The sequence below is a fragment of the Blastomyces dermatitidis genome, assembly GCF_000003525.1.
Source record: "Blastomyces dermatitidis ER-3 genomic scaffold supercont1.1, whole genome shotgun sequence".
Classification (NCBI taxonomy): Eukaryota; Fungi; Ascomycota; class Eurotiomycetes; order Onygenales; family Ajellomycetaceae; genus Blastomyces; species Blastomyces dermatitidis.
Genome location: NW_025544774.1, coordinates 3,981,108 through 3,997,069, shown reverse-complemented (window position 1 = coordinate 3,997,069; position 15,962 = coordinate 3,981,108). Strand labels below are relative to the sequence as shown.

At 27.2% G+C, this 15,962-nt stretch overlaps 1 protein-coding gene across 1 annotated transcript; it reads right to left on the bottom strand.

Moving 5' to 3' along the window:
- Positions 1–6,008: 6,008 nt before the first annotated feature.
- Positions 6,009–6,707, bottom strand: BDCG_16148 (uncharacterized protein). Its single transcript, XM_045425409.1, has one exon. It carries the CDS (start codon positions 6,424–6,426, stop codon positions 6,031–6,033), a length of 396 nt encoding a protein of 131 aa, XP_045271801.1. The 5' UTR covers positions 6,427–6,707; the 3' UTR covers positions 6,009–6,030.
- Between the last annotated feature and the right edge of the window lie 9,255 nt (positions 6,708–15,962).

Genomic DNA, 15,962 nt, shown 5'->3' with positions numbered 1-15,962 from the left:
GATCAAGATCTGTTTATACTGTATATAATATTATTTCTCTTTCTCTGAAGAGGTGTAAGAGGCCTACACTGAATACGCGTACATAGTGAAGCTTCGGGGTAAAACTCCGTGTACACGGTGGAGCTGCCAAGGATCGGCGACCGAGGATCGGAGCTTTCAGCGGAATCTATGAAGTGTAATGAAATAGTCTATATAATTGATCAGGCGCAGCCCGTCACAAGAGCTGATATTAACAGAAGTTTTATTAATTAATTATTAAAGAGATTTCTACAGCACTCAGTTATAGAAAATATTTAGTACAGATAATCTTTCTATATAAACACAGATGTCTAAACTGATCAGTTAGACTATGAATTTCATATTGAATCTTATTTAATCTGGTCTCATACATTTCTTGACATGAATGCCGCTAAAACTAATTATTAAAATGTGATTCAAAGATTTCTTAAGTCAGTGTAAGATTACAGATGTACACTGACTTCTTATATATATTAGACTAAATTAATTAGTAGCTGTTAGAGCCTCTTTACATTCGTAAGTATATTCAAAAGTGACTGTGTTATTATTCAGCAGTTGTATATTCTTTCAAACTACAAAAAAAACATGTAAAGTGTAGCGTACGCCGCTACGTAGAGTCAGATATAAGGGTAAAAACACTTCTGATTCTATAAAAGATGGGAGATGGGCGTACGCCCCTATATATACAGTGATTGTTTGATAGAGATTAACTCTCATAGAAGGAGCGATCGCATATGAAGGGAAGGACAGAGGAAGAAGATAGAATCGGAAGCTTCAGAAAACAGCAAGGAATGAAGCGGAAGCTAGAGTTGAATAGAGGATTGACTTGAAAAGAGAGCGGAAGCACGCCACATAAAGAGAATATTTATCAGATCTTAAAACAAAACTATAACTTAGAAAAAATAAGAAAGTGATCTTATTTAATCTTATTTAGTCATATTCTTAATATAAAGTTACTATTGTTAAACATTTAAACATTTTTTTAACTATTTTTAAGTTTTTAAAAAGTAATAATTTTTAATAATTCTTAAATAAGATTTAAAGTTATTTAAAGTAATAAGATAAATTTAAATTGAGAAGTAGAAATTATAATCTTGTTTGAAAAATTTAATAAAAGTAGATAGTAAGTCTTACTATAACAGTATAAAACTACTATCTAATCTTAAAACTATGTAACAAAATTAATTAAATTAATAATAAAATTATTAAATATTCTGATTCTAATCTTAGATATAGATACATAGTCAGTTTAATAATAAGATTAATGAAATTAATAATGAAACTATTAAATATTCTGATTCTGATCTCAGATATAGTTTTATAGTCAGTTTACAGATATTATAATTCAGTACTTCTGTAGTATAGATCTTGTAAATATAATATTTATTTAATTAATAATCTCTTATTCAGTAATTTACTGAGTAATGAATATAATAAATTCATCACTGAAAGAAGTAGCAGCAGCTGCTATTATCATCACTACTGTTAACTATCACAGCCGTAGTTGTCTTGAACTTAAATAATAATAATACAAAGTGAGATCTTTTATATTAATATTCACTGCCTGTTTCATACACTTATTTTATTTTAAATTTTAACAATATAAGAGCTTGATAGTATTAATGATAATAATATGAGAATTGTGAATGCAAATCAAAGTATAGAAAACATGAATAGAGAGAGATGTAGATAGAGTTGTTCAATATAAGATAGAAAGTAATAAGTACTATAACTAGTTAAAAAGAAAGTCTGTAGAGCATTAATTACACACAGATACTATGTGTAAATACATCCGGAAACATCGCATGTATGAATTTACTATAGTGATATTAATTTACAGAATATTAAACTGTGTTAGTGATTACTATTATATTATAGAAAGAATGTAGAGTTAATTTACAGTAATTATACTCTGAACTCATCATTTCGCTCATGTCATATATCACTGACTAGACTGGCTGCTGAGATCATAAATTTCATCTTTCATTTCATTTAATCAGATCTTATACATTTGTTAATGTGAATTCTGCTGAGACTAGTAATTTAAAAAACCTGTAAAGTGACTATATATCAAATCTCAAAATAAAACCATAACTTGAAAAAAATGAGAAAGTGGTTTCATTTAATTTCATTTAGTTTCATTCTTGACATAAAGTTACTATTTTTAGACATTTTAAGGTTTTTTTAGACAATTTTTAAATTTTTAAAAAGTAACACTTTTTGATAATACTCAAATGAGATTTAAAGTCATTTAAAGCAATAAAAATAATTTAAATTGAGAAGTGAAAATCATGATCTTATTTGGAAAATGTGATAATATTAGATGATAACGTAATCAATCACTCAACCCCTGTGTACACTCAACACTCATTCAATCTTCATTTTTTCATTCATATTCAATCACTTATAACATGCATTATAAAGCAGTTATACAAGTAATAATTGATGATTTGAATACACAATTAATCTCTAATTACACTGAGACTGCTAAAAAATATAAAATCAGTTAATATACATTATCACAGCTAGACTGGCTGCTGGAATCATGAATTTTATATTTGATCTCATTTGATCTGATCTCATACATTTCTTGGCATGAATCCCGCTGGGACTAGCTATTAAAAAAACATGTAAAGTGACTATATATCAGATCTTAAAATGAAATCATGACTTGAAAAAAATAAGAAAGTAGTCTTATTTAATCTCATTTAGTCTCATTCTTAGTATAAAGTTACTATTTTTAGACATTTTAAGATTGTTTTTAGACTATTTTTAATTTTTTAAAAAGTAATGCTTTTTGATAACACTCAAATGAGATTTAAAGTCATTTAAAGCAATAAAAATAATTTAAATGAAGAAGTGAAAATCATAGTCTTATTTGAAAAATGTGACAAGAGTAGACAGTAAGTCTCACTGAGACAGTATGAAACTACTATTTAATGTTAAAACTGTGTAATGAAATCAGTTGAATTGATAATGAAACTATCAAAAAATCTGATTCTGATTCCAGACACGGTCACACGGTCAGTCTAATCACAGCAGTATAGAGATGTTCAAATATTAAGAAAGAAAGCAAGCTTTACTCACTGTAAAAATCTCATAGATTCACAAGAAGAACACCTTCTTTTTCATATTAATTAATTAATATATTACAGTTTCTCTTATACATCTCAAATTCTTCATAATCTTATTATTGAGATTCTAAAAGCATCTATTAAAATCAACTGAGTGTCATGATTCTGTCAGTATTATAAGAATATAATCAAGTCACTCTATCTTTATTATTATTATTATTATTATTATTATTATTCTTCCATTATACTCATATGCAAGCGGAGCTTATGATGAGTCCTTGCGTGATGTTAAATACAGGTCAAGTGTTGATTATACAGGAGGAAATACAGGTGTTGAGACCACGCCAAGATAACAAGAACATAGGAAAATACAAAGGAGTGACAATTAGATACATGCGATAATAACTTCCCAGCCCAGGAACATAGAGCGATTCATTGGAGCGATTTGTACACCTCTGTATTTATTAGGAACCTGAGGTGCTTGAGTTCCGGATTTAATGTATCCCCTGCGGGTTTCGAACCCACGCGCCTTGGTTTCCCAAGCCAAGGCGCTACCAGGTGGCCGCATTAACTATTCGGCCACCGGGGCTCACTCTATCTTTAAAATATTAACTAAAAATGCAAGATTGCAGATAATTTAATATATTTTAAGCATTATTTTAATCTTGTTATAGATTTTTTTCTTCTATTGATTTTTTACTTCTTACTAATTAATTTATAGCTACAGACAAAAATCACTTAATATAATGTTAAACTCATGAATATTTATAACTTTGATCAGAAAGAATTTCTATTAAGACTTATTCACATTCTTAAATATATTATATGAATTACTTCACTCAAATCAGATCATATAATAGATATCAGTCAGAATGATAGTTAAGAATTTATAACACTACTTATCTCAATTTATACAGATAAAACTTTACTCTCATCTGCTTTCATATATTAAGAAGAATCAAGAGATATACAAGATACTTAACTGAAGAATTTTAATAGTAAAAAGAATTAGATTCACTTTACTACTTCAGTAAATAGATAAAGTAATGATGAATATGAATTAATATAATTAAAGAAGATCTTTGAATCTCTATAAAAAGAAAGTAGAATATAAATATAACCTTCTTATATTAGATAATTACTTCTCTTATATTAATAGAACATTTATTAATTACACAGATTATTATCAGATTTTACTTACTATTATTTCTTCTCATTCTACACACTGATTACAGTAACTAGATATTGAAATATTTGAATTATTGAGTAAATCATACTTCAATCAACTGAATAAATAAATGAGAACTGAAATAAAATTTATATACACTATAAAGAGATCTTTTTAACAGTGATTTAATACTGTATAAAAGAAAGTAGTTACATCTTTAAATATTATATCTGCATTCACTACTACTGATCTATATTCATTTAATTCAGAACAGATTCTTAAAAAGTGTGTAATACAGTCTTATACTCTCTCAGATACACAATATTGATTAAGAATCTCTACTTTTATTATTAATTCATGAAAATTGATGAAGTAAGTCAAGCAGCAGTAATATTAAATATCTAGTAATTTCAATCAGATAATTCATATAGAAGAAAATCTTGCTCTTAATAAAGAGATTCTTCTAATAGAGAATAGACAGCTATAGTAAGCTCTTAATTAAGAGAGAAGATATTATAAGTATAATAGAGTAATAAAATTACTAGATTCTTTAAATTTATTATTAATATAGTTCTTTTCATCAGTAAGAATATAGATTATATATAAGAAAATAATCACTTCTGAAGCTATTAAAAAGAATGAATAGACTTGTAAGAAGAATATCAAGTTATAACACACTATTCTTAAGAAATAGAAGAAGATAGATATTATAAAGAAGAGAATGAAGTGAGAGACAGCTTATTAGATAGCAAAGTAGTAAAAAGATATGAATAAGACTGCAAGAGTCACTCAACAGCAGATTGAAAAGAAGCTTAGAGATATAAGAAAGACTTAAGAGTAAAAAGAGAAGAAAGAATAAGCTGCTGTATAACAGTAATCACAGTTAAATAAGAAAAAGATTGAAGAATTTAAAAATCATCTTTCTAATTAGAAAAGTAGACTCTTAATTTTATAAAGAGTAACTAAATCACATTTTCAGAGCTCTGTCAGAGTGCTTATAGATTCACTGCTGAAGAAATCTGATAATATTATAATCTTTACTGATTTAATAACTACTTGTTCACTGAATCTATCTCTACTCAAGGTTTCATGTTCTAGATGAGTTATTAAGCTCAATAAATATCTACAGAATTAACTGTATATTTTTATATGTAATTTTCTATATACATTTTCATCATATAATATATCATCTTAAAATCTAATTGTGTTGTTGAGATATTGATGAAAATATTTCATCATGATGATGGCGAAATGGCGGGCGTTGGGTGTAAGCGGGCGTTAAGTGATTGATCACGTTAAGTCTCACTGAGACAGTATGAGACTACTATCTAATGTTAAAACCATGTAATGAGATCAGTTGAATTGGCAATAAGACTATCAAAAATTCTGGTCCTGGTCTCAGACACAGTCAAACAGTCAGTCTGTCACTGACTGTAACACATGTTTCACTAGTATATTCAGTGATACATTGCTGAATATTAAATATTAAGATAATGTTAAAATAGAGAACTTTCTAACACTATTATAACACTACTTAGTAACTGTATAATTAACAGATATTACTATCACTTGAAGAATAACTGATAAAGGTGAAAGGTTGATTTATTGTACACTAATCTAGCCGCGCAGCATTTTATCGATGTGTGGGTCACATGGGCCTCATATAAATTAGACCATCCATGGATCCGGCCAACAAATAACGTTGTTGTATGTGTAATCTATCTACGCGGGTTACACTAAATATGTTCAACCGCCCCACCACGAACTCGCTCAATTTTTCGAATAAGAACCCGCCGATAGATCCATCGAAGAGCCCTCGATCATACGAGCATTGCGACCCCATCGCCGACCGCATACCCCGTGTGGTGGTGGAGTTATCCAGCCAAACGTGAACCAGACGTGGTTCGAACTCCTGTGTGGGATTATCCCCTGTCCACCCCTACCACACCACAACCCCGGGTCAAATTGCCATACAAATTGTAAGATGTAGAGACCTAGCCATATGCGCGAATCTTTTTGATTTTGGAAGATCCCCAACTGATGTTCCAAAACATCAACGCCGAGTCCCAACTCACGTACCGCCCTTCCAAATCTGGCCCCTCTCCAGCAGAAAGATACAAAAAGATACCTTGGCAATAGTATCAAGCACATAATCAACAGACACATCTGAAGTGCAACCTCCGCGAAAACACTGTCTGTCTTTGATGTCTCAAGACATCAATGCCATGTCTCACTCACATATCACCCCTCTCAATCTAGCTCATCTCCGGTGGAAAGATACAAAAGATTACCTCAGTAACAGTACTTAATACATAATCAGTGAACATCTTCAATATCAGTCTAACTCAAGATCTGACTGAGCCTTTGATGCCTGCATAGCAAGGTATATTAAATTTAGTTTTAATATCTCAATATTCAATAGATTCTGCAAGAGATTGAGAACAGCAATATTAGATTTCTATTAAACTTAAAGAATTAACTCTATAGTAATATAATCATTGATAAAGTCTTCTATTTTAAGATATAAATAATCAGTTCCTCTAGCCCCGGTGGCCGAATGGTCAATGCGGCCATGGATTCGAAACCCGCAGAGAATACATTAAATCTAGAACCCAAGCACCTCAGGTTTCTAATAAATACAGAGATGTACAAATCACTTCAATAAATCACTCTATATTTCTGAGCTGAGAAGTTATTATTGCATGTATCTAATTATCACTTCTTTGTATTTTTCTATGTTCTTATTATCTTGGTGTGATCTCAACATCTGTATTTTCTCCTGTATAATCAACACTTGACCTGTATTTAACATCATGCAAGGACTCATCATAAGCTCCGCTTGTATATGAGTATAATGAAAGAATAATAATAAGAATAATAATCAGTTCCTCTACATTCTGCTGACTGATAATATTTATATTATATAGAAATAAACTTATATTCTCTACAATATTAAGACTCTAAAGAGAGAAAGTCTTTCTTGATAGAGAGTATATAGTAGTATATATCTTAGCAGTTTCTATCTTATTCTTCTGCAGCAGTTAATACAAAAAAAAAAAAAAAAAAAAAAAAAAAAAAAAAAAAAAAAAGATCTTAGAACTAGGTTTTTACTTCTCTTGAAAAACTAAGATGTTTTTCTTTAAGTATTATATAATATTCTTATAAAGAATTAAAAACAGAGTTATTTTCTATTATAATTTCATACATTCTTTTAGGTAAGAATTACTTTTTCAGTGACTGAAGAGCTTTTATTAATACTTAATTCTTTTTTACACTCTTTATTAACTGATTTAAGTTGCACACTTATTGTGTGAGAAGAATTAAATAATTTAGAATAAAATTAAATAGTTTTAATTAATTTCTGTAACAAGCTGTATCTGATTATATAAACTATTTTATTACACTTCATAGATTTCTACTGAAAGCTTCAATTTTCAATCACTGATTCTTGACTGAGAAACTCATAGAGTTTCTATTCTTCTGCTCTGAAGCTTCATATTATATATATATATATATATAAATATTCACTCTGATCACTGATTTTCACACTTTCTCTTTTTTTCTTCTTTAACATTTTTCACTTTTATTTGAATAAAATCTATATCTTAATACTAATCAATTCAGTGTAGATCTCTTATACTTGAAAAACATTCATTATCTTCGCATTAGAAATAATTACTTATTGAGAAAATATCTGAATATGTAACAATGTATAAGAAATAGAGAAATGAATAATCAATTAAGTTAACACTGAGTCTTTAAATAAGAAGCTTACTCATCAATAACTCTAGCTCTGTAACAAGATCTCACAAAGAGAATATCAGTAAAAGACTTAAGAGTGCTGACATCTTAGATATATAAGATATTTATATAAAAACACTTCTTTCAAATTTAAAAAACTTTTAAATGTAGATACTACATATCTGATAAATAATATAGCTATGTCTACTAATATTATAAGAGAACTCTTAAAATTGAGTATAGACATAGTATTATAGTGACTTTAAGTAATATTGAAATTAGAACAACAACAGATAGCTGATATATATGTGAATTAATAATATCAATATAAGAAAATTCAATAATTAACTTAATAAGAATCTTCTGCAAAGACAATTTCAACACTGACTAAATCAGATATAAATATGTAAGTACTAAAGAAATGCCTAGACACTTCTGCATATTTTAATACTTCAGATCTGACTCTCTACCTGTTATAAAAATTGAACATACTTATAAATCTAAGTGTAGATGAAGATGCTATCAGTTCATTAATCAATCAAGATTAATATATCAATGATAAATTGAAAGAGTGCATGAAATAGAAGTTTTATTCATAAATGAAGACATGTGAATCAGTGATATATACATCTAATAATATTATTAAATATCTTAATATTCTGTTCAGAGACACTGGTATGCAGCAGAAGATATTAGATAGATTATAAAGTATTTAACAGAGAAATACTTCTCTTACAATAATCATTTCTAACTTCAATATTAAGATTCTAGAAGCAGGTGATTAATTCTGAGAGTATTAAATGAAGATCAGCATACTTGAGAAGATACTAACTTTAAACTCTTACAAGCTCTTATAAGTGTGAACAAAGACTCAACTTATAAAAACATCTGCATATAACTCTGAACATTGAATAACTGTCTTATTTAGATTAAAAGTATATAGAGTAATAGTAGAAGATATTGCACTTATTCATCTGCACTGAAGAATAATAATATAGATGCTATGAACTAAGTAGACTTAAATATCTATGTATAAGCAAGAGTCTCTGTCTATTAATAACAGATGTATATCAACAGTAACTGACTCAGATATATTACTTTCAACTATCAATCAGTGTATATATCTTCTCATTCAAAAGAAAGATGAACACTGACATTTCATATCAACTATATTTTATTAGAGAAAGATTCAGAAGATAAGTATGAGAATACTCTAATGAAACAGAGAGAAGATTAACTTCAGTATAAACTTACAAGCAGAAGCTTGAAGAGATCAGATGATAATAATTTGAAGAGAAAATAATTCTAAATCTAATTCTTGTATCTACTGTGATTAATAATATATATAATATGAAAGTTATGATAGATAGTAATCTATACTACTATACAATAATTAAGTCTTCACTTATAAGACACTGTAACCTGTAGTGTATTCTCATATTAAAACCTTAACTTTTCACAGAATTTGATGACTTAAAAGATATTTACACTTATTATATAATAAAACAAAATACAGATGTCAGATGTGACAGACTGTGTCTGATCAACTATATAGACTATTTTATTACACTTCATAGATTTCTACTGAAGCTCTCATTCTCAGTCTCTGACTCTCAGTTAAAAAACTGATAGAATTTCTATTCTTCCGCCTTGAAGCTTTACTATATACATGTATAAATATTCACTCTGATCACTGATTTTCATACTTTATCTTTTTCTTTCCTTCTTTAATATTTTTCACTTTTGTATTATAAGATCTATATATATTATACTGATCTATTCAGTGTAGACCTCTTATACTTGAAAAATATTCATTATCTTCTCATTAGAAACAATTACTGATTAAGATATTTGAATGTGTAACAACATGTAAGAAATAGAGAAATGAATAATCAGTTAAGTGAATACTGAGTCTCTAGATAGAAGCTTACTTATCAGTCACTCTGACTCTATAACAAGATCTAGATCTTATAAAGAGAATAAGATTTTATAAGAGAATGTCAGTAAAAGATCTAAGAATTCTGATATCTTAAATATATAAGATATTTACATAATTACACTTCTTTCAATTCTGAAGAACTCTCAAATACAGATATCATATATCTGATGAATAATATAACTACGTCTACTGATAATATAAGAGAATTCTTGAATACAAGTATAGATACAGTGTCACAGTGAATCTGAGTAATGTTGAAATTACAATAAAAATAGATAACTGATATGCATACAAATCAACAATGTTAATATAAGGAAATTCAATGACTAACTTAATAAGAAATCTCGGCACAGATAATTCTGACACTGACTGAATCAGATATGAGCATGTGAGTACTGAAGAAATATTTAAATACTTCTGCATATTTTCATACTTCTGATCTCACTGTCTATTCATGATAAAGATTGAAAATGCTTATAAAACTAAGTGTAGATAAAGATGTTATCACTTCATTAACTAATCAAGATTAGTATATTAATAGTCAATTGAAACATTATCTGAGACAGAAGTTTCATCTATAAATGAAGATATATGAATCAGTATTATATATATCTGATAACATTATCAGACTTTTTAATATTTTGTTCAGAGATACTGCTACACAGTAGAAAGTATTATATTGATAACAGAGTGCTTAACAGAGAAATACTTCTCTCACTAAATTCATTCCTGACTTTGCTACTAAGTTTTCAGAAGCAGATGATCAATCTTGAAAGAATTGAATAAAGAGTAGCATGCTCAAGAAGGCACTAACTTTCAAACTATTACAGACTCTTATAAATATAGATGAAGATTTAACTGATGAAGGCTTCTACATACAACTTTAGACATTGAATGATCATCTTATCAAACTTAAGAGTATACAGAACAGTGGCAGAAGACATCACATCTTAGTCACTTGTATATATATGTCAAAGAATAATAATACAGATATCATGAATTCAGTGAACTCAAATATCTATATATAGACAAGAATTTTTACTATCTGTACAAACTTCTGAGTTTCTGAGATCACCTCTGAAGAAGTTATCAATAAATATCAATGAGAGATATGCATCAATTGTAACTGATCAGAACATAATACTTTTATCTACTAATCAGTCTATATATCTTCATATTCAAAAGAAAGATGAACACTGGCAGTTCATGTCAATCACATTGCATTAAAGAAAGATTGAGAAGATAACTATAAGAATATCTCAGTAAAACAGAGAAAAGACTAGCTTCTGTTTAAACTTATAAATAAAAGCTTGAAAAGATTAAACAAGAATAATTTGAAGAGAAAATGACAATGAAGGCGATTCTTGTATCTACTGTGATAGATAACATGTATAATATGAAAGCTATGATAGACAGCAGTCTATATTATTATACAATAATTAAATCTTGAATTGTAAGATATCATAATCTTCAGTATATTCTCTGCTTAAAATCTTAACTCTTTGCAGGATTTGATGACTTAAAAGACATTTACACTTATTACATAATGAAACTAAACATAGATGTCAGAGAACATTAATATGAAGATGTCTATGTATATAAAGTTAATAATCTTGACTATAATCTTATGCTAGAACTTGTCTGACTATTTGAATAAGACATCTTACTGAATACTTAAAACTGAAGTTCAATATTCTCTAATAATATTAGAATTTATAAAGATATTGTTTACAAGACTATGAATCTGACACAGATATCTGTCAATACTTATAAAATACTCTAAAAAAGAAGTCAATGACAAGATCACTTACAAAGTCATTAACAGCTGAATTATATAATAAGTTATTTCATCAGTTTGACTGATATTAAGAAATCTCTAGAAAAGTTATCTTATATTACAACAATAAATTCTCATACAAAACTCTCTTAATCATATTATCAATATCTAGATATCTTTTAACAAGATAATATTATGAACATACTTTTCTTATAAGACTCAGAAGTGAATCACAGTATCAAGTTAAAAAAGAAAAATAATAAGAATTCTGAATCACTATGAGACTCTCTTTATAATATGTTCTGAAATGAACTTCTTCTTCTTCAGAAGACACTTAATAATCTGTTAAATAAGAGATTTATATATATTAACAACTCTTCTACTGCAGCTTCTATTGTCTTTATAAAGAAATTACATGAAGAACTCTGATTCTGTATAAACTATTAAGATCTGAACAGATTGATAAAGAAAGATTTTTATCTCTTAATCATGTCATACTTACTCACTCTCTCTAGTAAGTGTATTACTAGACTGGCCGGCGGGACCATGAATTTCACATTTAGTCTCATTTAGTCTGATCTCATACATTTCTTGGCATGAGTCTCACCAGAACTAAGTCTCAAAAAAATCTGAAAATGGACCATTTCTGAGAGAAATGGCATGAAAAATGACCAGATTTAATTCAAGAACAGTGAAATAGAAGTAATATCTCAGAATAAACTGTGAAATATGATCATTCTTTCAAAATCAGAATGAGACTGAGACTGAAGATTAAAATCAGTCTCATTCAGTTCATTCAGTGATTGCTTATATAATCAGAATTGAATAAAAATTATTGATAACACTCATGAACTAACTAAATACATTCTTGTATAAGTTTATTCTTCACTTTCTTATAAAAACTACACTTCTCTGATATACTGTGATTAGAGATATTAAACTGTCTGATAATTTCATGTTTTACAATCATGAGTTTCTTGATTATTTCTTCTTATAATTATTCTCAGTAATAGTGATAAATATCTTGACTTGAGTTAAACTTTCACTTCATTCTCACCTCTGTCAATGAAATTATTAGAATATTATATATCATCAGTATAACAGTTGAATATATACTCTCAATAATGTTTTATAACTCTAGAATTGATTTGATGTGTAAATTTATTCAATCATCTTAAAAATAGCGGTTAAATTCAGTTTTATAAGTATATAGTTTTATCTGATTTTTAATTGTAATCAATGTATGTAAGTTCTATGTCAAAGTTAGTATTATAGTTCTATAAGATATGAAGTGTTATCAAAGATTGTTACTTACTAGAAAATTATATTTCACTGTCTTCATATCTTGAACATCTGCTTATTCAAATCTCTGATAGTCATATTATAGTAGTCTCAGACTAATTTGATATATAAGTCTCATTTCTTCTCTATTCAATCTTGAGAAGTGTAGATATTAACTTAATAAAAGAGATCTAGTAGAGCTGCTACAGCATAGTACTCTGTAAAAGATTGTTCAGTTTTACTGTAGTAATATGCTAGTTTATTTCTTACAGTAATAATAGTCTGCACTATAGCATTCTCTCAGACTGAATTTCTTTTTAAATGATTTAACTGCTTCTTAAGATGAGTAAATAAATTATTATACACTCATCAGACTGACTGCAGTATTGATGTACAAGTGATTGAGACTGTCTTTATTATCTTATAAAACTGAAACAGTAAATTAATCACATATTTCAACTGAGTTCTCTTCATATTAGAAAGTTTTAGTATCTGAATCTTTTTTCAATCAGAGTATTACACTCAATAATTAATCATCTGACACAATTAAAAAATCTGAACAGTTATCTTATATATTAAACTTCACTGTATTTTAATATTCTATATCATATTCAGTGATGTGACTGATTTATTTATTTATTAAATATCATAAAATTATTATTATTATTTAGAGAAGATATAAATTACATTAGTAATATTTCAAATCTGTGATATTTAAATTATTAGTCAATCTATTTAAAATTAATAGTAGTATTATCAAAAAGCATTACTAAAAAGCAATATTAAAAAGTATTATCAAAAAATATTATCTTTTACAAAGTGAATATAAAAGTTACTTGAGTAATCACTTTCATCTCATTCTCATCTCAAGAATCAGTCATCTTATTATTCTTTATCTCAATGTTAAGATTCTTTATCAGTGTTTATATTACAAGTTGAATCACATGAGCAATGCAGAAGATATAACCTTATTTATTATTTCAGAAATACAAAGTCAGTTTTTACTTCAAGCTCTTCATCATAGTGTAGTTATTCACAGCATTATCAGTTATAATTGTAAGAAGACTGAGACTAATATTCTAATAGTTATTTTTAATCACAGTTATTAGTATCTCTGTTATATAATTCTCAGTATAACTACTGATTAATAATTTAAATTCAATTAATATCTCTTAATAAGTTCAGTTCTCATTAATATAATATCATGTAACTCTCATAAATACAAGATTATTTGTACTAGTTTATATATTCACTGTGAGAGATACTCTTTAATGATTCTTTAACTCTGATTGTAGATATTATATATTGACTTTGTAGTATTTCTTGAGATTGAACTGAAGACAGAATCAATGTGAAATATGAAGATTTGAATTAAGTATTTGAAGAAGTGTTCAGAATTCAGAGTTTTTAATTAATCAAAGAGAAAGATTCAGAGATATATATATACAAAGTAATTATTAATAAAAGTTATCAGATAAGAGTTATAAAATCAGAGTACTGATATATAATTATTTTTACATAATTTTCTTCAAATTAGAAAGTTAGTATTATCAAAAATTGTTATCTGATAGAGTAACTTATCAGCTCAGTAGTAATTTTCTGATTATTTTTCTTTTATTATCTGCATTCTGATGACTTCAGATATCAGAAAATTTCTTCAGAGCTATAACTAGTTTATAATGAATGTTTCTGAATAAAGTTACAGTGATTATAGTAGAGAGATGACTCTTCAGTAATCTATAATATAATCTGTTAATAATTATTTTATAGTTCATCTTAATATTTGTGTTAAGTTTTTTATAAATTTCATGATCTGGAATCAGATATGAAGAATAAAATAGTTATTCATTATAATTGAAAGAGAGCATTCTATGTTGAATTATAAATAATATAGACTTTGTGATTCATAGTGATTTCTTGAAGAGTTTATGAATCTTCAATAGCAGTAAATGAAATGAAAGAAGTGAATTTAGAAGATATAATAATAATTTAAGAAAGATAATAATTTATTTTAAATAACTGATCACTGATGTGTGTAAGAAGAATTAATATAAGAGAAAATAATCTTATTTCTTAACTTAGTTATAATTTTAGTACTAACTCAGATTGAATATTATTAATATATAAAAGTAAATAAATAATCTTGATTAATCTCTGTCATATTTCTTGAAATATATTAATATTATAAAAGAGAGCATTATCAAATTACATTATCAGATAATATCATTAAACATATATTAATATTATAAATATCAATATTGAAAAAATGTTGATACTTATACATTATAGTGATTTGTGAATCATGATAGTTATATATATATATATATATATATCATTTCTGACTTGATTACAACTTGTACAATATTTTTTGAAAACTTAAAATCAATTTTAATTATTAATAATTATGAACTTAAACTTATAACTAACTAATATAAAAAGAAAAAAATCTACTTCTTCTCTTTCTTATTCTTCTTATTATTCTTTACAATTCACTTCTTCTTCTTCTTCTTCTTCTTTCTATCTGAGATGATAGTCATCTCAAAATCTCTCTTCACTGTCTTCTTAGAAAAGAGTTCTTACTGCTCTCTCTCAGTCAGATCAATCTGTATCTCAAAATCCGGCATTTTCTGATTTACTATCTTAGATTTCATCTCAGCAGTAAGCAGATTAATATACTCAGAGAGCAGAGCTATCTTCTCAATATTCTGAATCATGAAGTGCATTTAAGACCTGAAGAAGATCTCAATTCCCTTCTTCTCTGTCAGTTTTTACTAATCAATTAGAGAATGAAAGTATTATCAAAAATTATTATCTCTTAATAAATAAAAAACTTATCAGTTTTGACTTCTTTGTCTTCTACTTTAATATTCTCTTAATCTTCTTCTACTACTACTTATTTACAGTAATACTCTTCTTCTTCTCTCTCTGTTTTTATCTTGAACTTAAATCATTCTTGAGACTTCT

Bases quoted from the DNA above. Each gene is read 5' to 3' on its own strand.
- BDCG_16148 (XM_045425409.1), bottom strand. From the start codon at position 6,426: ATGTGTCTGTTGATTATGTGCTTGATACTATTGCCAAGGTATCTTTTT.